This window comes from Pseudorca crassidens, chromosome 9 (assembly GCF_039906515.1).
Source record: "Pseudorca crassidens isolate mPseCra1 chromosome 9, mPseCra1.hap1, whole genome shotgun sequence".
Taxonomy (NCBI): domain Eukaryota; kingdom Metazoa; phylum Chordata; class Mammalia; order Artiodactyla; family Delphinidae; genus Pseudorca; species Pseudorca crassidens.
In genome coordinates, this window is record NC_090304.1 from 85,640,597 (window position 1) to 85,665,224 (window position 24,628).

At 40.4% G+C, this 24,628-nt stretch overlaps 1 protein-coding gene across 1 annotated transcript; it reads left to right on the forward strand.

The window, feature by feature from the left end:
- Positions 1-587: 587 nt before the first annotated feature.
- Positions 588-23,741, forward strand: ACAT1 (acetyl-CoA acetyltransferase 1). The gene is made up of 12 exons (XM_067750953.1): positions 588-750; positions 11,275-11,322; positions 12,386-12,503; positions 12,778-12,873; positions 13,081-13,181; positions 16,074-16,217; positions 16,968-17,118; positions 18,033-18,128; positions 19,865-19,978; positions 20,842-20,906; positions 22,601-22,758; positions 23,291-23,741. Exons 1-12 carry the CDS (start codon positions 679-681, stop codon positions 23,409-23,411), a joined length of 1,284 nt encoding a protein of 427 aa, XP_067607054.1. The 5' UTR covers positions 588-678; the 3' UTR covers positions 23,412-23,741.
- The last annotated feature ends 887 nt before the right edge of the window (positions 23,742-24,628 follow it).

Genomic DNA, 24,628 nt, shown 5'->3' on the forward strand with positions numbered 1-24,628 from the left:
ATACCTAACACATTATTCTCTGGAAATAGGTACAGGAAAGCAATGCCATGTAATGCTATCAGTTCAGACCCCAGCTCTACCACTTTCCAGGCCATCATGGAAAAGTAAGTTAATTTCTTTGTAGCTCAGTTATCTCATTAGTTAAGGGTGGATAATAATAGCATCTAATTCATGGAGTTTTTGTGAAGGTTAATATAATTTTATTAATTGTTCAAAGTTAGGCATTAATGTTTCCTATTCCTCTTCTTCCTCCTACTAAGAAACAATTGCAAAATTATCTCATCATAAATGAAAAGCTAACTGGATTGCTTGAAAATATTTTCATGAATTTCCTTTGTGCTTTGTGGGTATTAAGTGAGAGAAGCAGGCCCAGTGAACAGAAAAGGCCCAGGTTACACATAAACCACTGGTCTCAGAAGGTCAGAAGTAGTGGAAAGGGGACCTGGCACCTTATCAGCAGACTTCTAAGCCAGCGCTTCCTGCCACGCGCCGCTCGGGCGTCCCAGCGCCAGGCTCCGTCCCTCCCCTCCTATGCTGCCGGCCAATGGCCGCCGGCCGTCGCGGCCCGAGGCTGCTATTGGAGGAGGCGGCCGGGTCGGCGGTTGAAGCGGGGTCGGGGACCCGCCGCTTGCGATCACATCTCTCCGCTGGTATCTGTCCGCTCGGCGCTCGGCCACCATGGCTGTGCTGGCGGCGCTTCTGCGTGGTGGCGCCCGTGGGCGCAGCCCCCTGCTTCGGAGGCGGATGCAGGTGAGAGGGACTGGGACTCGGGTCTCGCCTCGGAAGTCTTCTGCGTGCGGCCTCGCGGCCGGAAGGAGCCCTAAGTGCAGGCCTGAGGAAGCCCCCGGAGGGACCCACGCCCCGAAAGCCACGCGCTCAGACTTGCCGGCTCGCACAGGGCGTTTCCATTCTCAGGGGGCTCTCCCGGATCGTGATAATTGCTTTCTGGTGTGTCAGGTGGGGCAGGTATTTTGACAGGCAGAAAGGCGCGGGCTTGGTTCTGACCTTGCCCGACGGGTAGGGAAGGCCCGTAAAACTGTTTTCGAGCTTCTCTTTAAAACATGTTTGTGAGCGTTATTGTCAAGAGATTTTGATTTCCTGCAATAGGTAATCATTATGGGCTTACAGGGTGATAATAAAAAGATGTACCGACTCGGAGCAACTTCAAACCTATAAGGGAAAATAAATGGCTACTCACTTTCTTGATGAGTAATGCTTACGTATTAAGGGCGTCCAGAGCCGTGTTTCTCCTCTGGCTGTTGTGTTTAGGGAACACAGGAGCGACAGCCTTGAAAGAATCTACTGTTTTCCGTACATCAAAGCAAGCTAGCTTGCACCACATGTTTAGGGTCTGGCAAAAGCTAAAGAGTAGGTAGAGAAGTTCAGGGTGTGGTTGGTGAAGCTTGACTTTTCCAGTTTGGTTGGAGCAATAAAGTTTGAAATCCAGTCATATTGTAAGAGTTTGGATTTGACTTAAAGTCAGTGAGGACCGTTGATATGTTTGCTCTTGTCATAATTAGAGGTATAGGAGCATTGAAGTGGGGAAAAAACTATTGTCTGTTAGGTGTGATGTAACTTGAACGGGTGTGTTGGCAGTAGGAGCTGAAAGGGAGGAGCACTATGCAAGAGATTGTGAAAGAATAAGTGTAGAACTTGACAAATGCAGAGTGAGGGTGGGAGCCAAGGGAAAAGGAAGAGTCTAAAATTAATCCTGGGTGACTGAGATAATAGAAAAGTCAGGAGGAGTGGGTTTCCAGGAAACATGAGTTCTTAGCATATTTGTTAGTATGTCGGAAATCACAAAAATGTACTTGGGTCATCCTGAGTTTCAACCAACATTTATTGGTGAATTAGGTGAAATAAGTACTCTAATTTTGTAAAAAACAAAACAAAACATAAACCAAATGGAGAACCCTCTTAATTTATAGTTTAACTGGGAGCTTAAAATCAAACACAATTGTTGCTGATGAGAAAAATGTAGGTTATGTAGCATATGATTTGTGGTGTTCATTTAATTGAACTCTAGGAATTAGTTGTATTGGTTGTTACTTGAATTAAGTGGTCATTTAATGAACCATGGAAATCCATTTGTCTTAACAGGTTTTCAATATTCAGTGCCATTTTGTGGAATGGAACTTGATCTCTAACCCATTAAACTGGCTTTTTCTCTTTTGCCTTCAGATACACACAGCTCTCCCTTACGGTCAAGAAACCTTTATGGACTTTATCAGAGCTTGTTGGTTTCCAGCTGGAATTGCTTTTTTCTTATGGTCAAAAGAGTAGTCCCCCTCGTCACCTTCGTTTACATCCATTTCTCCTTAAACCTCTGCAGTTAGATTTCTGTACTGCTCAACAGAAGAATACCAGTGATTTTCTTTTCCTGTAATTTTTCTTCTTCTTCTTGACTTTTCTTTGTACTATATTTGACACTTTTGACCATTCCCTCCTTTAAAGTCCTGTCTTGCTATTTTGAACCAAGATAATTTTCCTTTAATACTCAGACTTAAAAAAAAAAAACAAATCCTGCATTGTGCCAGTCCTGAGCCTATTTGTTCCCAGATTCATCTTCTCTTCTCTTTCTGTATTGCTGTGAGGCCGACCCTTGCAGGTGCCAGCATCATCTGGCTTCTGTCTGGGTTCAGAAACTGGTGGAAGATTGGGAGATAAGAAGGGAGAAGTCAGGATAATTATTTTTTTCCTCTCTCTGCCTTAGATTGTGTTTCTGACAATGTCTGCCAGTCCTTTGGTTCTTGTTTCTGCCAGGTGACCCTGACCCCTTGGCTTTGGTAACCCTGCTTCTTCCCTTTGTCTTAACAGCCTGAGCATGCTAGTGCCTTCCTGTTGCTAATCTCTGTGCTGCTGTCTCCTGTTCTCAGCTCTTCTGTCACCTGTACATTTATTTATTTTAAAATTTATTTATTTATTTATGGCTGTGTTGGGTCCTTGTTGCTGCGTGTGGGCTTTCTCTAGTTGTGTAGAGAGGAGGCTACTCTTCGTTGCAGTGCGTGGGCTTCTCATTGCAGTGGCTTCTCTTGTTGAGGAGCACGGGCTCCAGGCGTGCGGGCTTCAGAAGTTGTGGGTCGCGGGCTTAGTTGCTCCGCGGCATGTAGGATCTTCCCAGACCAGGGATCCAGCCTGTGTCCCCTGCATTGGTAGGTGGATTCTTAACCACTGTGCCACCAGGGAAGTCCCTCACCTGTGCATTTAATTCTCTGCATTAAATTCTGTTTCACATAGAATGGTTTTTATTTTCCTGGTTGAAGCCTGATGGATACTCATGGTTTTTGCATTCCCTTCCCATTCCCTTTCACCATGTGGAGTTTTGAACCTCAGTTCTCAGCCTTATACAGAAAAAAAGAACAGAATGTTTTGGTAAGCAAGTAAGTGGTGATAGTGATCTGATTGGCAGTAAACACCGAGAGAAATGGATAGATTCAAGAGATAGCATGGAGATAGAATCTGTTGAACTTAATGACTGATTGGCTGTGAATGGCTGAGAGAGGAGTTCCACAGGCCTTGATGAGCCCAGCTACAGCAAGTGTGTAGACAGAGGAGAGAAGAGGGCTTTGTACAGGGCCTTTGGGAGACACTATTTCAGGACAGGCAGAACAAGTGGGAACCCGTGAAGGTGAATGAAAAGAGAGGATGGTGTTGTGGAAGAAAACCAGAGGAATGTAGTGTCACCTGAAAGCCAAGGGAGGGGAGATTTCCAAGAAGGAGGGTGTATTAGTTTCCTTAGGCCATTGTAAGAAAATACCACATATCGGGCAGCTTAAAACAACAGATATGTTGCACAGTTCTGGAGGCTAGAAAGTCTGAAATCAAGTGCCTCTTCTGAGCTTCTTGTGGTTTGCTGGCAATCTGAGTTCCTTGGTTTGTAGATGCATCACTCCAGTCCTCTGTCTGCACATGGCAATCTCCCTGTGTCTTCACTTCCCTTCCCTGCAAATGTCTCTGTGTTCAAATTTCCCCTTCTTATAAGGACATCAGTCATATTGGATTAAGGCCCACCCTAATGAACTTATTTTGACTTGATTATTTCTGTAAGGACCACATTTACAAATAAAGTTACATTCTAAGGTCCTGGGGATTAGGACTTCTTTTGGGTGGGGCACACAATTCAACCCATAACAGAGGGAGCATTCAACAATGTAAAAATTTAATATAAGTGTTTGTATAAGATTTTAACAAAGGAATTATATAAATGAAATACATAAAATGAACATATACATAAAATGGAAAGCGTTGATTGAAATTAGCATAACTGTTTAATACTTGGAGAACTTTATAAAGGCCTGAAGAAATACAGATTTGGGATATCAGTTTTATGTAAGGGAACTTTGTTTCCCCATACAGACAGTAATATGCATAAACACAAGGTATTTTGAGTACTAACTGCTAAATCCTCTAAGAAGTTGAAAAATTTTTTAAATGATTAATCTGTTTTCTCAAAATGTTTCCTTGATAATGGCTCAATTTCTAATTCATTTTACTGATTTTTTACAGTTATTTTGGCATATGGATAGTTCTCATGAATTTGTCTCCTGTGAACAGAAATAATGAAAAATTAGTATCACTGATGACACGCTTGATTAGTGAAGAATATCATAAGCAAATCATTAATTACTCAAAAATAGTGCAGTACTTTGGAAAGAGCAGTTGCCTCAGCTTCCTAAATTTTATTACTATTTTAAATAAAATATATAATATGTATAACAAATATATAATATGCATAATACAATATGTATATATGTATAATATGTAAACTATATGTATAATAGAGTGAGACTGTTTGGATTTGAAATCCCAGGTCTGCCCCATATTGGCTCTGTGACTCTGGGCAGGTTACTTGACCTGCCTGTGCTTTAGTTTCCTTACTTGTAAAATAAGAATACTAATACCCACCCATTGGCTGGTTCTATATCTAAAACATATTCCATATACATCTGTTTGTATCCACCCCTCTTGTGACCTCCTTAGCACTAGCCACATGAGCTCTTGCCTGGTCTCCTTCCCTTTTTCTACTCCTGCTCCTACAATCAGCTCTCTATACTTCAGCCAGAGTGGTGTTTTTATAGTAGAAAAGCCTTCAGTGGCTTCTCATTGCACAGACTAGAATCCAGAGTCCTTCTCATGGCCTCTTTGGTCCCTGCTTGTTTCTTTAGTCTCAGCCCAGACTGTGTTCTCCTGAGTATGTGGCTCCCACTATACTGTTCCACTTTCTATACTTAGCATGCGCCAAGTTTGTTTCTAATTCAAGGCCTTTGTCCTAGTTCTTCCCAATGCATCAAATGCTGTTTTCCCTAGATCTTCCCCAGGCTGACTCTTTTTTTTAATTTATTTATTTTGGTTGTGTTGGGTCTTCGTGGCTGCGCCTGGGCTTTCTCTAGTTGCAGCAAGCGGGGGCCACTCTTCATTGCGGTGTGTGGGCTTCTTATTGCTGTAGTTTCTCTTGTTGCAGAGCATGGGCTCTAGGCACGTGGGCTTCAGTAGTTGCAGCGTGTGTGTTCAGTTAGTTGTGGCTCATGGGCTCTAGAGCGCAGGCTCAGTAGTTGTGGCACATGGGCTTAGTAGCTCCGCGGCATGTGGAATCTTCTTGGACCAGGAATTGAACCCATGTCCCCTGCATTGGCAGGCGGATTCTTAACCACTGCGCCACCAGGGAAGTCCCCCCAGGCTGACTCTTTAATATTCAGTTTCTCAGCTCCAGTGACATCTCCAGAGAGCCCTCTGTGGAACATCCCATGTAAAGTAGGCCCTCACTCTGTAGCTCATTATCCCATTTTGTTGGCTTCAAAATATATTTACCCTACTTGAAATGTTTTTTTGTTGTTGTTGTTGTTTTTTGTTTTTTGTTTTTTTGCGGTACGCGGGCCTCTCACTGTTGTGGCCTCTCCCGTTGCGGAGCACAGGCTCCGGACGCACAGGCTCAGCGGCCATGGCTCACGGGCCCAGCCGCTCCGCGGCATGTGGGATCCTCCCGGACTGGGGCACGAAGCCGTGTCCCCCGCATCGGCAGGCGGACTCCCAACCACTGCGCCACCAGAGAAGCCCCTCAAATGTTTTTCAGAGCTGCTAGTAAGCACCAGACTTTGTTCATTTGTTTAGCGTTTCTTGCCATCATTGGGATAAAAAATAAAATCAGTCTCTTCTTGAAACTTACAGTCTAGTGGGGAGACAGGCCAGTGAGGGTTACAGAATTATGTGTTTGGGACAAATAGAGTGTGCACAGGGTGTGCAGAAGCTAAGACTGGAGTGTCTACCTCTGCCTGCATTGTCAAGGGTGGTCTCTAGAGTTCTTGGGGCAGCTGAGCTGTCCTTGAAAGATGATTGTGATATGCAAATAAAACTTAACTAGTTGTGTTCATTTATCACATATTTATCACATATTATGTTCAGTGTCTTGATCCTACTATAATTTTGTCATTCCTGGGATATTTAATGAGCTCTAGGCACTATGCCAAGTGACAAGGATGTAGCAGTGAACGAGAAAGGAGGAGGAAGGGAAGGGGGAAAGACAGGACTGCTCTCAGAACCTTGCATTAATTATACGGAGAGAGAGAGATTAAATATGTGAACCTTGTATTCACACAGTGTGAGAGGTGCTTTGAAGGAAATAATCATGTTGAAATAGAAGCCAACTTTAAATAGTCAGGGAGAAGCACTCTGGGGTTGTATCATTTGAGCTGAGACTTGAAGAACAAAAATGAATCAGCCAAGGCAAGCTGGGGAAAGACTGTTACTGGCAGAGGCACACTGCAAAGAGCTTGAGGTGGGAATGGGTTCAGAACAAAGAGGAGGCTGGTGTGGCTGGCACAGAGCAAGAGTGGCATGAGTTTGGAAAGAACATTAGAAAAGAAGACCAAAAGAAAAAGGAAAGAATATTAGGAGCCAGATCATACCATACCATCCAGATCATCAGGAGCTCCAGTTCCAGGAGCCAGGAACTTGTAGGATAAGGGTGAGATTGTGGATATCATTCCAAGAACAATGGAAAGCCATCAAAGGATTTTTTTTTTTTTTTTCTGTACGCGGGCCTCTCACTGTTGTGGCCTCTCCCGCTGCGGAGCACAGGCTCCGGACGCGCAGCCACAGCGACCATGGCTCACGGGCTCAGCTCCTCCACGGCATGTGGGATCTTCTCGGACCGGGGCACGAACCTGTGTCCCCTGCATCGGCAGGTGGACTCTCAACCACTGCGCCACCAGGGAAGCCCCATCAAAGGATTTTAATCAGGGGAGCGATGTGATCTGATTTACATTTGTGTGTGTATGTGGGGAGGGGGGGTTGTTTTTGTTTTTTTGTGTTTTTTTTGGCCACGCCACACAGCTTGTGGGATCTCAGTCCCCCTGGGATCTCAGTTCCCCACCAAGGATTAAACCTGGGCCACTGCAGTGAAAGCACCAAATCCTAACCATCGGACCACCAGGGAACTCCCTGATTTACGTTTTAAAAACCGGATGGACTGAAGAAGGGAAGCTGGGGATGCAGGAAATGAAGTAAAAGGCTGTTACAGTAGCAAGAGATCGTGGCTGGGACTAGGTGGCAGTAGTGCAGATGAAGCGAAGTGGAAGAATTTAGGTATATTTTAGACAGTATTGACAGTACCTGTGATAGAGTATCTCTAGGTATTAGGCACAGATGGAGGGTGAGTCCTAAGATTTTGGCTTAGCACCTGGACAGATTGTGATGTGATATCTTGAGGAGGGAAATGCTGGAAAGAAACTAGTGTTCTACTTTTCCGGTTATCACGGCGTGAGGCACCATGAGCAGTAAAGTCTCCCGTGACACCCTCTATGAGGCGGTACGGGAAGTCCTGCATGGGAGCCAGCGCAAGCCCCAGAAGTTTTTGGAGATGGTGGAGCTTCAGATCAGCCTGAACAACTGTGACCCTCAGAAGGACAAACGCTTCTTGGGCACTGCCAGGTTGGCACCATTCTCATCCCACCCAGCCCTCAGTGTCCCTGTGCCCGTCTCCTCCCTTCAGGCTCTGGTTGAGGCTGAGATGGCCTGGCACATGTGGCACTGAAGTGCCCGGGTAGTTCAGACCCCCTGCTCCAGGCAGGTGTGGCTGGACAGACCCCCACACTGGGTCTTAAAACAAGAGGGGAGGGACCTCCCTGGTGGCACAGTGGTTAAGAATCCGCCTGCCAATGCAGGGGACACTGGTTTGAGCCCTGGTCCTGGAAGATCCCACATGCTGCAGAGCAACTAAGCCCGTGTGCCACAACTACTGAAGCCTGTGTGCCTAGAGCTTGTGCTCCACAACAAGAGAAGCCACCGCAATGAGAAGCACGTGCAACGCAACGCAAGAGTAGCCCCTGCTCGCTGCAACTAGAGAAAGCCCGCGCACAGCAATGAAGACCCAACGCAGCCAAGAAATAATAAATTAAAAAACAAACAAACAACAACAACAAAAAAAACAAGAGGGGAGGTGTGGGGAGGCCTTGGCTGAGCCTGCCGGCTAGTTTGGGAAGCCAGACTAGCTGTTGGTGAATGTGGATGCTCTGGGCTTAAGTCCACTCCCTGCCCCAAGTTCTCCATATGTGTTCTGGGGGACCAGCAGCATTGTGATGAGGCCAAGGCTGTGGATATACCCCACATGGGCATCAAGGTGCTAAGGAAACTCAACAAGAATAAGAAACTGGTCAAGAAGCTGGCCAAGAAGTATGATGCCTTTTTGGCTTCAGAGTCTCTGATCAAGAAGATCCCACGAATCCTGGACCCATGCCTGAATAAGGCTGGCAAGTTCCTTCCGTGATGACCCACAATGAGAACATCGTGGCCAAAGTTGATGAAGTGAAGTCCACGATCAAGTTCCAGATGAAGAAGGTGCTGTGTCTGGCAGTGGCTGTTGGCCACATGCAGATGATAGATGATGAGCTGTGTACAACATCCACTTAGCTGTCAACTTCCCGGTGTCATTGCTCAAGAAAATTGGCAGGGGATTTCCCTGGTGGCCTAGTGGTTAATAATACACCTGCCAGTGAAGGGGACACGGGTTTGATCTCTGGTCTGGGAAGATCCCACATGCCACAGAGCAACTAAGCCTATGCGCCACAACTACTGAGCCGGCGCTCTAGAGCCCGCGAGCCACAGCTACTGAGCCCACGTGCCACAACTACTGAGGCTTATGCGCCTAGAGCCCGTACTCCACAACAAGAGAAGCCACCACAAGGAGAAGCCCACATACTGCAACGAAGGGTAGCCCCCGCTCGACACAACTAGAGAAAACCCGTGTGCAGCAACCAAGACCCAATGCAGCCAAAAATAAATAAATAAATTTATTTTTTAAAAAAAAGAAAAAAATTGGCAGAACATTTTGTACATTAAAAGCACCATGGGCAAACCTCAGAGCCTGTACTAAGGCACAGCTTAATAAACCACACTCCCACCATTAAAAAAAAAAAAAAAAAGCAACTAGTGTTCTAGGGTGGAAATTGAGAGACATGAGTTGGACATTAAATTCAGGCTATCAAGTTGGCACTTGGATATATGAGTCTGGAGGTCAAGGCTGGAGATAGAAATTTTGAAATCACTAGGACATAATTGCTGTTTAAAGCTATAGGGCTAGATATGATTAAGGAGACAGTGAAGATGGAAAATTAAAAGGGGCCTGGAACAAAGCCCTGGGACATTCCAGCACTTAGAGGTTGGGAAGGGGAGGATGAAACAGCAAAGAAGACTGAGAAAAATAACTAGAGAGATAGGAGGGAGACTATAAGATTGTGTTAAAATGGAAGCCAAGAAATTGGAGGGTTTGTGTAGTGGTTTACACATATTACCTCATTTGATTCTCACAACAACATGTGGGGAGTATTTTAGAAAACTTAATGCTCAAGAATACTCAGCTAGTAAGCCTAGGCTCTTAACCACTGTGCATGTTTCCCCAAGGAGAAAAGTGAGTCCCAGGTTGCTGAATGGATGAGATGAGTATAGTGAAGTCTTTATTGGATTTTGCTACCCAGACATTGTTGATCTTGGTCAGAGCCAACAAAAGGATAGATAAAAGCCAGATTGGGTGGGGTTGAACAGTAAATAGGAGGTGAGGACAAGGAAGCAAATTGTAGGTAACTTGTTGGAGAACTTCTCATGTACAGAGGAACTAAGAAATGAGGTGAAAGCTCAATGGGAGTCTGGGTTAAGAGGTTTGTTTTTAATTCTTTCAGGTGGGAGGAAGCCTATTACTATGCTTACAGAATAATCCAGGAGTAAAGGGGATGAATGATACTGGGGAGAGGGAAGGGATAACGGAAGATGTGGCATCTTTGAAAAGGCAACTGGAATGGGATCCAGGGCAAAGTGGAGAAACCAGGGAACCTTCAACTAAACAGAACCAGAGACTTTAAAGTGGTTTAGAAAAGGCCCTTTGATTGCAAGGAACAATATCCCATTTCACACTAGCTAAGTAGAAAGGGACTTTTTTGAAGATATACAATAGGCAAGCTCTTTGGACATCCAAGGTTAGGAAATAAAGTAAAGCTGGCCTTGCTGGAACCCTAACTAGAAAATCACTAACTATGTTATCTTCTTTTGTCTCTTGTAGTGTGGCATGGTCTTTTCTTCCTTTTCTGAGTGTATATGTTCCATTCCTTTGCTTCTCTGCTTACTTGTGGCTTTTCTCTTTGCTGTAACCTCTGCTTTTACATGGTGTTGCTGACTAACTCCAGCCCCTTGGGCCTTTCACTTCAAGTGCCCATCATCATTCAGTTGATTGGGTCTCTGAGAGTGCTAGCTTGGTTCAAAGTCCATTCCATTTTTGGTCCTGTCAGCTCTGGCCAGTGGGAGGACGATGGGAATCACCTTGTACTTAGGACTGTCCCTTCCAGACCCTTTGGAGAAAGGGGTGTAGCTGGAGAGGCAATGACTGGCATGTTTACTACAAGTAGGAAATCTAAATTCAGAGTTGGGTCACAGATAATATGCTAGAATCCTTCAGTGTAAGTAGGTTATATAAGCAGCAGCCCAATTTGGGCTTACTTAATTTAGAACTTAGATTTAACTTAAAATTACATTTTATAAAGTTTATACTTAAAAAGGCTTAGAAATTTTAAGATGATAAATTCATCAGAAGTTAAAACATACATTTCCAATGAACAGTTAATCAGACGAGAATATTACAAAAGTAATTTTAAAAATTGTAACAGTGATATATGTGAACAGGAAAATTTGGAAATTAAAGTATAATGCAGCAAAAAGAAATAACCATTACTGAGAAGTATAAAGTGATGTAGGTTAATATTTTTTACATCATAACAAATATTTATATTACAGGAAATAAGATATGTGGAACGAAGTTATGTATCAAAACCCACTTTGAATGTAAGTATAAATTTAAATTGTGCTTTAAAATTTCAAGAATTTAAAGGAAATGTAGTCTATTAAAAATGCATATTCTAAAGCATGTATAGATGAGGGTCAGCTTGGGATGATTCAGTGGTTAGGAATAGCTAATTATTGAAATATTAAGTCAGACTCCCAAATTACCCTAAAAAATTTCAGTCTAGCGCCCTGCATAATTTCTGCTTCTTCCCCAGTCATTGTCTATGGTAAACAACCTTCTCTAAAACTAGGCAGTGTTCTTCCTTTACTTTTGGGAACCCCCATTATATTGTGTTGGTTGGTACATTGCAGAGGCCACATGGAAGATACTAGAAGAAAGGGGCTGAAGGAGATTGGGGATTAGACAGGAAGGACCTGGTCACCTAGTGCTTCCTGAGGGGTCCTCCTTTTGTTTCATAACGGTTTCTAAAAAGACTTAGTAATAGCCTTCGACCAGAATCTAGGGAATGGTTCTCTTATTATCTATGAGAATTTATGCATGTATGTATGTATGTATTTATCTAAGAGCATGTAGAAGGCAAGCGTAAGGAGAGAATTGTTAAAATAGTGTTTTGCAATATTTAAGAGAGCTTTTATCTTTTTCTTAAATTTTATATTGTCTTATTAATAGTTTAAGAAGTATGGCTCTGGCTGTGTCCTAGTTAAGTGGTATGCCCCCACTAACATACAGGTCTTGACCCCTAGACCAGAGTTTGCCTTCAGTAAGGAAGCCCTTTAATTAGGGCTTTTTATGCAGTTAACAAGGGTAAACTGATCATTTCTTAAATTTTGACTAAGGAATAGAATTGAACCTTAAGCTTCTGGTCTATGCCTATTTTAGAACTGGTTTTTCTTAGGTTTTCTATTAGGTCTTAAATCATAAAGTACCAGAATTGAACTGATTTTAGGGCTGTTCTAATATTATTTTCATCTTTGATGGGTAATTAGTCATTCATAAAAAGTCTGTTTTTTGGCTAATATATCTATGAATTGTTTATTTATGAAAGATGATGTGGGTAAAATATTTAAATATAATAATTTTTACCATCTTCTGTCTTGCCAGGAAGTGGTCATAGTAAGTGCTGCAAGAACACCCATTGGATCCTTTCTAGGCAGCCTTTCCTCTCTGCCAGCCACTAAACTTGGTTCCATTGCAATTCAGGGAGCCATTGAAAAGGCAGGTTAGTAGTGCTTTACTTTTTGTGTTGAGGGGTAGTGATTCAATGGAACAAATGTTTATTTTGCACTTAACTATATACGTAACACTTAGAAACGAACTAATGTCTACATTTCTGAATTCCCTTGAAAAGAAATCCTTGTACTAGAGTGTTATGAATGAAGCTCAAAACTGACAAGAAAAAGAAACCATTCCTGCTATATAATGTCACATACTTTACTAGGTAATTACTAAATTGAATAAAATATGGAAATGTCTTTTTGATTTTTTTAAAAAAGGGATTCCAAAAGAAGAAGTGAAAGAAGCATACATGGGTAATGTTCTACAAGGAGGTGAAGGACAAGCCCCTACAAGGCAAGCAGTACTGGGTGCAGGTATTAGGACTACATTTTTGCTTTTATACTTAAATGTTTGACATGGCAAAATGGAGGTCATTTCAGCTTAAATAAAATGTTAAATGCATAATAGACTTATATCGGCAGAAGAAATGTTGCAGATTATAGTTTAACATGCTCTATTTTATTACAGTTTATTTGAAGAATATCTTTGTTCTTCAAAAGTATGATTTATATTGGTTTTAGGCTTACCTATTTCTACTCCATGTACCACTGTAAACAAAGTTTGTGCCTCAGGAATGAAAGCCATCATGATGGCCTCTCAGAATCTTATGTGTGGACATCAGGTAAGAAGTACCTTCTTTTCCATTTTATAACTAAAATAATATGCAGTGCTAAAAAACACTAAAAATCTAAGCATATTCATACTCTAGAAGTGAGATTCTTTCTCATAAGTGCAGTTGCTCTGTTGTTTCAGACACTCAGGAGTGTCTGGATTTGCCAATTCCATTTGAAGTAGAGGTCAAAATGATAGCTCAGGTGTCTGGTATTAAAAAGTAGTTTTCAGCCAGGACGTTTTTGTCTTTGGGTGCCCCTTTACTTAGGATTCTGGTTGATTTAAGACACCGTAAATTTTGTCTGTGCTAGAATGAGAAGGGTTTTTATCATAAATGAGAATAAGGTGCTGACCCTGGGAATCAAATCGTTGATTGAGCCCAAAATTGATGACTAATTTATAGCTCCTTATGTTCAGGTTCAGCTGTAAAATTGTGCAGGCTTTCTATTGGCCTTGATGATTTTGATCTTGTCTTTACCAGAGCAAGAGGTAGGCTGCTCAGCAAACATATGCTGGATGTTAGGAGGCTAGACCTGGACTCGTAGACCTAAGAGTTTATCAGATCCAAGCCTTTTTTTCAGTTGAGGAAAGAGGTTGAGAGGACTACAAACACAGTTACAGGGGTAAAATTAGAAAACAGGTGTCCCTATCCCTGTCTAGTGCATTCCAGCCTATCAGGGTATAACACACCAAGGTAAAAATCAGTTGTGAGGTGTTTGCAGATTATTTCTTACATGTACAAGAATCATAATTATGCATACCCTTGCTGTTACTCCTCCCTTGCTTTGTTTCCAGTTGTAAGGCAAGCCAAAGAGAAAAAAAAGAGTGATACCTGATACACATGCTAAAAACTGAGATGGTATAGAAAAGTATAAAATGAAAAATCTTCTTTCTTCTTGCCCCACTTTGAATCTCTGACTTATTCATCACTTTTTTGTGTATTCTGCCACCGAAAAGGAGAGAAACTTTGGGGAAGTTTCTTAAACTCAGTGCCCCATGTAATGTCTTGGAGGTCATTCTGTATCAGCACATAAGATAGTACTCTATTGACCTGAACAACTATAATATACTTATGGGTCCTTATTGAATGGACATCTAGGTTGTCTCCAGTTCTTCACTATTTTAAATAATGCTGCAGAGAGTACCCCTATATATATCTTTGTGTAATTATAAATACTTAAATCAATTCTTGTTAATTCACTGTACTAAGCAGTATAGTGTAGTGGTTAAGAACAAAAAGTCTGGAGCCAGACTGATTTCAAATCCTGGTTTTGCTCATCATTAGCTGAGGATCTACTATGTGGACATTCACTGGAGATTGGTGAACAAAACATTAAAAAATCTCATCATGTGCAAGTCTGTCTTTTGGAAAAATTCCTAAGAGGAGAATTTCGGAGTCAGAGATTTAAAAATTTTGATATTTTCAAATGCTTTGCATGAAAGTTAAACCAGTTACATATTTTCCATAGCTTATGAGAGCTTGTTTGCCTATACACAAGGTAACACTGACATCAGGTATTACCAAACCCTTGTCAAACGGTCGTGAAATTGTTTAGATGTTTCAGAATGGTTTGAATGACAAGGAAAATTTTGTCTCAGTTGATTTTTTTGTGGTTCTCTAGCAAATGCTTTCAGTTAGTGTCCTTTATTTGTGCATGTATAAAATTATCTGACTTAGAGGAATACTAGGAATTGCCTTATTTTGAATGGTCACTTATATTATATTCTGTAGAATAATTGATAACTTAATTTCTGTCACTTATTATTGCCATCATCCCCAGAAAATACTCAGTATTTCAGGTTAGCAGAATAAAACTTATATGAGAACTATTTGAGACTCTCCATATTTGAAAACAGGCAAAATATTTAGGTTTCTTTGGTACAGAACTTCTGTTTGTCTTTATTCTTTTTTTTTTGGTGGTACGCGGGCCTCTCACTGTTGTGGCCTCTCCCATTGCGGAGCACAGGCTCCGGATGCGCAGGCTCAGCGGCCATGGCTCACGGGCCCAGCCACTCTGCGGCATGTGGGATCTTAGTACCCCGACCAGGGATTGAACCTGTGCCCCCTGCAGTGGAAGTGCAGGGTCTTAACCACTGGACCACCAGGGAAATCTCTGAAGATATTTAAACAGTTCTGTATGACCTCAGGTGTAGGTCCAGGCATGAGACTGGAAAGGGAATGAGAAGTCAGATGGTAAAGGGCCTTATGTGCTATGCTGGTGAGTCCTGTAAGGAGTGGAATGACCAGACTTACAGTCTAGCCAGAATGACTCAGATGAGTGTAGATGACACTTGGGTGGAAGGACAGGCTGCATATCAGATGATCAAGTAGAAAATTACTATAGCTATCTGGGAAGAGCTGATTGGGAGGATCACAATCAAGGAAGTCGGATTATTTCCGAGAACTGAGATTACGTTTTTGGCAGTGTCAGTGAAATGAAGGGTTAGAAGAATTTCAGAAGATGGTTCTACATTAAAGATTCCTGGCATTCTTATTAATGTCTGATTCTGATCTTAATTATCATTACACGTTTCAGACCATTTCCTTTTACCAGTGTCAAAAGGGTACTTCCTATAGTGACTGTATAGCAAATGTTTAATAAAGTCCATGTAGAATACTTGTTTGTTGTAGCTGTGTAAAGGGTATAATGGGTTTGCAACTACAGTTGACCCTTAAACATGGATTTGAACTGCCTGGGTCCACTTAATGTGCAAATTTTTTTCAATAAACATGTACTACAGTTGAATCTGTGGATGTAGAACCATGGATAGGGAGGGCCGACCGTGAAGTTATACACAGATTTTCAAGTGTGTGGAGCGTTGACGTTCCTAATCCTGGTGTTGTTCAGAAGTCAACAGTACTACTTGAATTGACATTGGGTTTTTGTGTGTTGCTGAGCAGGATGTGATGGTGGCAGGTGGGATGGAGAGCATGTCCAATGTTCCCTATGTAATGAACAGAGGAGCAACACCATATGGTGGCATAAAGCTTGAAGATTTGATTGTAAAAGATGGGCTAACTGATGTCTACAATAAAATTCATATGGTAATTATTGCTTTTTAATGGAGAAATGCCATGTATATAAAATACTGCTTGATTTAAAAAATATATATATATACTTTAATTTTTATTTATTTATTTTTGGCTGCATTGGGTCTTTGTTGCTGCATGTTGGCTTTCTCTAGTTGTGGTGAGCGGGGGCTACTCTTCATTGCAGTGTGCGTGCTTCTCATTGCGGTGGCTTCTCTTGTTGTGGAGCACAGGCTCTAGGTCCACGGGCTTCAGTAGTTGTGGCTCGCGGGCTCTAGGGCACAGGCTCAGTAGTTGTGGTGCACGGGCTTAGTTGCTCCACAGCATGTGGGATCTTCCTGGACCAGGGATCAAACCCATGTCCCCTGCATTGGCAGGTAGATTCGTAACCACTGCACCACCAGGAAAGTCCAATATATATATCTCAGAAACTGAACTGAAGGATATAAATGTTGATTGAGCCATTCATTTTAGGAAAATGTTTTTCTAAGCTCATTGCATCAACTTGGCTCAACTGTTGAATAAATTGCCCCACACTGAAATAGGACATTTTCTGACATTTAATAATGGATTCCATAGGTGTTTAATTATTTGTCTTCAAAATAGCAACTTCTGGGCTAATTCAAGTATTTGAGGATGAGACATGAGTAAAAAAATTACCTAGTACAGAAAGAAGTATATTTTAAGAAACTAAATTTAACTACTAACCACTATTTTATGTTATGCAAAGTTAATTAGTTTTTTAAAACTTCCAACTTCTATCAGGGCAACTGTGCTGAAAATACTGCAAAGAAGCTGAATATTGCACGAGATGAACAGGATACTTATGCTATTAACTCCTATACCAGAAGTAAAGCAGCATGGGAAGCTGGAAAATTTGGAAATGAAGTTGTTCCTGTCACAATTACAGTAAAAGGTTGAAGAATAAATAGATTTTAATTTTTAGTAGACTTTGTGTGTTGCTAAATATTTTATGTTTGAGTTTTAGTACATTTTTATCTTAATTTCAACTGAGGACGCTGACACTGCTGCTTATGGTTATTAAAGGGAAATGTTGCTAATTCAGAGGTAAATTTAATTTCTAATATAATTTAATTTAATTTCTAATATAATTGTTCCTAATATAAGCAACAGACAACACACTAAGTTAAGTGAAAAGGGGGGGATTTATTAGAAGGCCACTTGGGGATTCGTCCCAGAACTGAAAGATGTATGGCAGCAACCAGTCAGCTCTGGGAACTTCAGGAATTGGAAGTGGGTAGTCAGTACCATTAGGACATGCTGTCTTGGCTTTTCCATGCTGCTTTTGTTCTTTATTGTCTCAGCTTTTCTGTGGTGCTGCCTCCATCTCCAGGGTCACATCTGTAGGGCTCTCAGTCACAAAGGAAAGAGACCTCCTCACCAATTGCAGCAAAATAAATCCACAGTAAAGACTCAATTAACTTGGTTTAGGTTACATTTCGATTCTAGAAATAATTACTGTGATGAGAATGATGGAGTACCAAAACTTCTCCAGCCTAGGTTGGACATCTACCCCTGGGGTTAGAAGAATGAGGTCTGTGATCATAGAAGGAGGCTGAGAGAAGAGAATGGGATGTGGCTAAATAGAAGATTTAAATTGCATCAGGCTACTTAATAAACTCTTCTTTAAGACACTAACAGAAATTATTGATGGTAGATTCTTGAGTGGAATTTACTTGGGATGGTTTAAGGTATGTGGGCATACAGGGAAGCACAGACTACCAGGCACCTTGTGTACCATTTCTTACTGAGCAACTAATTATTATCTTCACTGCTAAGATTACTTAATTTAAAAGATTTTTGTTTTAGGTAAACCAGATGTAGTGGTGAAAGAAGATGAAGAATATAAACGTGTTGATTTTAGTAGAGTTCCAAAGCTGAAGACGGTTTTCCAAAAAGAAAATGGTTAGTATTAAGAAATGAAGCATAAGAAAAAAGAGTCAGTGTACCATATCTCGTCTTAGAACTGCCTGAGGATTTAAAAAAATTCTAGAAAACAACTAGATGGTATTTAATATTTTCAATGTATCAGGCTCAAGTGAAGGTAACAAAACGTATGATATTTATCCAAAGTATATTTAAAATTGCTTAACAGTTAATATTTTCTTTGCGTGTCTGTGTGTGTTTGAACTTGTTTTTTATTATTAATTTTTATTGGAGTGTAGTTGATTTACAATGTTGTTAGTTTCTGCAGTACAGCAAAGTGAATCAGTTATGCATATACATATATCCACTGGTTTTTAGATTCTATTCCCATATAGGTCATTACAGAGTATTGAGGTAGAGTTCCCTGTACTATACAGTATGTTTTTTATTAGTTATTTATTTTATATAAACAGTTAATACTTTCAATATATAAAGCCTCTGGAACAGGTTGTAGAATGATGTAGAACAGTTTTTCATATGCACTTCATCTTGAAAGTTTTTCATGATATGAAAGTCAAGTTTACATATTATGTTAAATATCTGTAAGCCTCTGGAGGACTAAGCTGATAGATGTTTTTCATTTTTGTATCTCTAGTGCCTGGTTCTCAACAAATAAATGTTGAATGTTTGTTAGTGTAAGTGGGATCCCAGGTTACTAAATCCTTTTAGGAGAAAAGGTCAGTTCTGCTTTTAAAATTGGCTGTATACAGCTGCGATAATAATCTGAAATAACTTTTTTCCCTTTTTTGATTGAATTTCTCAATACTAACTATAGGAGTGGATTAATCTTTTTTATTAAAGCATCATATAAAAATTTATATTGCAGGGAATTCACCGATGGTCCAGTGGTTAGGACTCTGTGCTTCCGCAGCAGGGGCACGGGTTTGATCCCTAGTCGGGGAACTAAGATCCCACAAGCCTCACAGCTTGGCCAAAAAAAGAAAAAAAAAATTATATTGCAAAAGTATATTTTTATAATTTTAGCAGCAGTCTATTTTAGGGTCTTCATTGGTATTTAAAAGAAAACAGCTTAATTGACATATAATTTGCATACCATAAAATTCTCCTGTTTAAAATGTACAGTTTAGTGACTTCTATTATTCATTTAACTTCAAGTGATTGATTGTAGAGAAGAAGAAATACCTGATTTTGACACTGATTTGAAAAATATATAATGAGTGCCCGCTCTACTGTGAATAAGCAAAGACTTAGTGTTTGTTAGGAAAAATATGAAGTGGTCCTTATCTTTGAGGAATTATGAACCAGCATTTACCCAGTGCCATCACACATGCCTTTTGAGGTAGCTTTGAATAAACTGTTACAAAAAACTAACGTAAGGGGACTTCCCTGGTGGTCCAGTGTTAAGACTCCACGCTCCCAATGCAGGGGGCCCGGGTTCGATCCCTGGTCTGGGAACTAGATCCCACATGCCACAACGAAGATCCCACACGGGGCAGCAACTAAGACCCGGTGAAGCCAAATAAATAAATAAATATATATTTAAAAAAATCTAACGTAAAAAGGCATACTGACATTAATTGTGTTATATACATACACATTTAATTATGTGTATTTTCCTGAGGGCAGGAATTATCTCCATCCATATCTTCATGCATCTAGCAACCCAGGCAGTATTCTGCAGAAATTTGTTAAATTGATCCAAACGAATTCAATGTGAAAGGATGTTCTGATGTCATGCTCATTGATACTTTCAGGTACAGTAACAGCTGCCAATGCCAGCACACTGAATGATGGAGCAGCTGCTATGGTTCTGATGACTGCAGATGCAGCCAAGAGGCTCAGTGTTAAACCACTGGCAAGAATAGCAGGTAGAAAATGTTCTGAACTTGTTTATTCCTAAACCGCTATATTCTTCCTGAAATTGAGGTTCTTTGCCAGTAATATTATACGTAATATTGAAGTTGGCTATTTCTGTCTGTAGGTTGTACTTTGTGACAGAATTTAACTAGTACATGTTTTAATTGAGATAGAACCTCCTTCAATATTTTCGTTAGTATTTGATTTGTATAAGAGAAAGCTTTTAAAAATCTTTCCCTATCCTGGATGATGTGTGGGAGACTACAGGGTACATGTTTTCCCCTGGCACTGTGGGGAAAGGTAGCCAGGTAGAGTAAAAAGAATATGGGCTTAGGAGTATAGAGATACAAAAAATTTAATTGTACTGGCATTAATTATTAACTGTGTGGTCTTGGCATGTCCTCAGTCTCCTTAAGACTTTTTAACTGTAAAATCTGCCTTGCCTTCTTCATAAGGAGTTAAACAGATACCGTTTTGTTTAGATCATGGTTTCTTAACCTCAGCACCATTGACATTTCACAACAAATAATTGTGTTGTAGGAGCTATTCTATGCATTGTAAGATGTTTAGCAGCTTGGCTCCTACCCATTAGATACTACAATAAGTGGCATTCCACCTGTGCAACAACCAAAAATATCTCTAGATAATGTCAGTGTCCCTGGAGGCAGTTTCCCCTAACTCCCTATCTGTGAAAGTCAATGGCTTAGATGACTGGTATAATCTTGTAAAGTGTAGAATCTTAGAAAAGGCACAAATACATTTAAATACACTATAATGTTTAGGAAACTTGCATTTTTGCATATTATATGAGTTGTTAGATATAGCTTTGGGTGCTTATAAAAAGATTTTAACGACGTATTTTTTTTTAATGAAGCATTTGCTGATGCTGCTGTAGAACCTATTGATTTTCCAGTTGCACCTGCATATGCTGTACCTAAGGTGAGAACAAAATAACAGACCATAACTCATTGTGCCAATTTCTGTTTTTGCTTATACCAAGGTTGCATGTTTTAGATTTTACATGTTACTCATCCACCAAAGCATAGAGGTAGCTTAGTTTCAAATCTTCTCACTTCTCCTGAAAACAATTAAAGAGCAACAAGGATAACAACAACAAAAGTAAAGGGGCAGCCCACAAACTATATTTTCAGTGGAGCAGATAAAAACTACATGATTGAATTCCTTGTGTGGAACTCACATACCTGGAATGGCAACCGCAAAGTGGGAGGTTGGTGCAGCAGAGAAAAGAAGGGAATGCTGAGGGTCCAGGGTTCTAGAATTCAAAGCAAATATTCATTACTAGAAGGAGCAGTCTTCATCCTGAAAGGGAACTCATGGGAGCTGGTCTCAGAGTAAAACTGGAGATGGAGAGGACCTATCTGCTCCAATTGTCAGTCTGAGTCTTTGTGGGAAGTTACTAAGGGGTCCCAGGAAAGGAGACAGTGTTGTGTTGGTTTAGGGGTTAAGGGATCTCAGAAGACTCCAGCAAATGTTCCCTTTCAGAAGTAGAGGGCCTCACCCTGAAAGAAAATGTCTGAGGGTGGCACCCAGATTAGAAAAAAAAAAAAAAAAAAATCAGTGGGGAATAAGGATAGAGAAGGATCAGAAACAACAGGGAGTGCTGATCTGTCCAGAGGTGGCAGATCTCAGAAAGCAACACAGTTATACAGCTTCTGAAAGTGAATGTGCATCACATTGGAAAGGAAGGGTGATAAACACTTCTCAGCTAGATTCTGAGAGCTAGAAAAGTGGCTACACTTAGGTAGGTACCATGTTTTGTCTCATGGTATTGGAACTAGAGGAAGCTGTTTTAGCTGTACAGCTTAGAAAGCTACCTGAGCCTGCTGGAGGAAGAGAGCAAGGAGGAACAGAAGTTTCACGTTAATATTATTGTTGCTCAGAACAAAAAAATTTCTAAAGATAAACACCCTCCTGCAATAGCTGAGGAACTGTCAAAACAAGAGATCATATAATAAGACTTTAAATAAATCATTTACAGTGAAAATACGATAGCCCTGAATAACTGTGCCCCAGATAACCCCACAGCAACTTTTATAAAGCAGAAACTCTAGGGGATGCAATGAAAAATTAGTAGAGAGTAGTATACCTCTTTCATTTGACAGATAAAAAATCTAGAACTAAGCAACATATAATCAGTAAAGTAGATCTTAAGAATATGTATCAACTGTGTACCCCTAAATAAAGAGTATTCAGTTATCCATGGAATGATCAAGAAAATGAAGTTTTCTCTCTCCAAAATAATAGAAATACGATAATGCAAACAAGTCTTTGATTACAATGCAATAAGATGAGAAATTAGGGCATTCCCTGGCAGTCCAGTGGTTAGGATTCCACACTTCCACTGCAGGGGGCATGGGTTCGATCCTTGGTCAGGGAACTAAGATCCTGCATGCTGTGCAGCACCCCCCCCCCGCAAAAAAAAACAAAAACAAAAAGATGAGAAATTAAAATCAGAAAATAAAAGGGCCCTTCCTCCTGGAAACTAAGAAACTCCATATTTATGTATTACATCAAAGGGAAATATAAACGAAAATTGCAGAATTTCAAGAAGATAATGAAAATAAGTTTTGACTTAATTATCTGAACATAATCTATATTTTTAAAAAATTTAGGTTCTTAAAGATGCAGGATTGAAAAAAGAAGATATTACAATGTGGGAAATAAACGAAGCCTTTAGTGTGGTCGTACTAGCAAACATTAAAATGCTAGAGATTGATCCCCAAAAAGTGAATATCAATGGAGGAGCTGTTTCTCTTGGACATCCAATTGGGTAGGTAAAATTATAAAGAAAAATATACCTAGGTTAATGGCTGCCTTTGTATATTCCTATCAAAACTTAAACTGCTTCATGATAATTCTTGTTACTCTTGGTTTAACAGTTTTTCTTCCCACACATCCTTCATAGGGCAAATACCATTTCTGATAGGATCCCCATTGAACACAGATCTATCACATCTGTTCCTTGAAAACTAATATTGTTTTATGTTGAAGAAGATAATTTAAGAGTAAAATCTATGCTTGGGCTTTTCAAAAAGCTGTAACCATTCTTGGGGCTTCCCTGGTGGTCCAGTGCTTAGGACTCCACGCTTCCACTGCAGGGGGCATGGGTTCGATCCCTGGTTGGGAAACTAAGGTCCTGCGTGCTGCTCAGTGCAGCCAAAAAAAAAAAAGCTGTAACCCTTCTTGAAACAAGTCTCCCAAGTTAAAATAAAGTAGTTAAATTCAGCTATAAGTAATGGCTAATTTGGTTATTCATACAGTCTATAAACCATTAAAGTACCAAAATGCTTTCTTAATCCTAGGATGTCTGGAGCCAGGATTGTCGTCCATTTGGCTCATGCCTTGAAGCAAGGAGAATATGGTCTTGCCAGTATTTGCAACGGAGGAGGAGGTGCTTCTGCCATGCTGATCCAAAAGCTGTAGACAACTTCTGTTGTCTAAGGCAACAACCCTATGTAGCCAGAAAGGCCTGCTGTAATCAGGGTGACTGATTACCCTGGGTCAGCTTGTATGAAAATAATCTGTTTCACTTTTTATTATTTTCAACTCTTTTTAAAAAAATAAGATAAAAAATCAAATCCCCAAACCTTTTGAGATTACACAGTAATTTTTTCTTCTAATTTACATTGTTTCTAATCTTGAGCACATTTTTGTTATAAGGCTGTACTGTTTAAAATACCACTGTGCAATATTAGTGACTTATAAGTAGCTAGAAGCTTCCATTTTAGAGAATAAATCTTAATTTACATTTTTGAGGACTGTTAAAGATTAAGTGAATGTTATCTATCACTAATTTAGATTTAATAGACCCTTCAAAGTAAGAGCAGTTATTCTGTGCAAACTAGGAATGCCTCATATCATTAGTCAAGAAGCCAAAGACTGTAGTGTTGCTAGAAACAGGAGGAACCCGTGTGCTCAGGTCTGAAGTGGGTGCAATTTTTCATAACCTCATCATTCAGAATTTGTTTGGGCGTGGGGGTTAGGGTTTTTGCTCTGAATTACTACAGTAGCACAAAGAGTGGGAAAGAAGGTGGAAACTAAACTGCTCAACTGAATGGATTTCTGAAGGGAAGAGATCGTCACTTTCATTATGCCACAATGCCTGTTCTTAAGCAGAAGAAAATGCAGCACAAGTATCTTGAGTTGCATCTCATCTAGAAAAAAAACACACTGTAGGCAGGGGCTATGCACACCAACCTCAGCTGCAGTTCTGAGAAGGGAAACCTGTTTAAGTTGATGTTGACAATAGTTGGGGAGTAGAGAGGACAGAAAAGTGGTATTACATCTATCTCATGGCAAATAATTCAGTGAATTATTCAGTGAATACTTATCGTTGAAGGAAAAAAAAAGATAACATGGAAAAAAATTGTTCTTAAGATTCAAAGACTACTTTCAAAAATATCTGTATAGTAATTACAGCTCCCTTTTGCAGCTCATTATGTGCTAAGTAGTGTCCTAGAGTCTTTATTTGTATTAACTCCTTTAATCCTCACAAAAACTCGATAGGGTAGGTACCATTATTATCCCTCCTATAAAAATAAGGAAATTGAGGCGTGGAGTGGTAAAATAAATTCTCAAGGTCAAATACCTCGTGAGTAGCTGAGATGGATTCAGTTCCAGGCAGTCTTACTCCAGAGCCC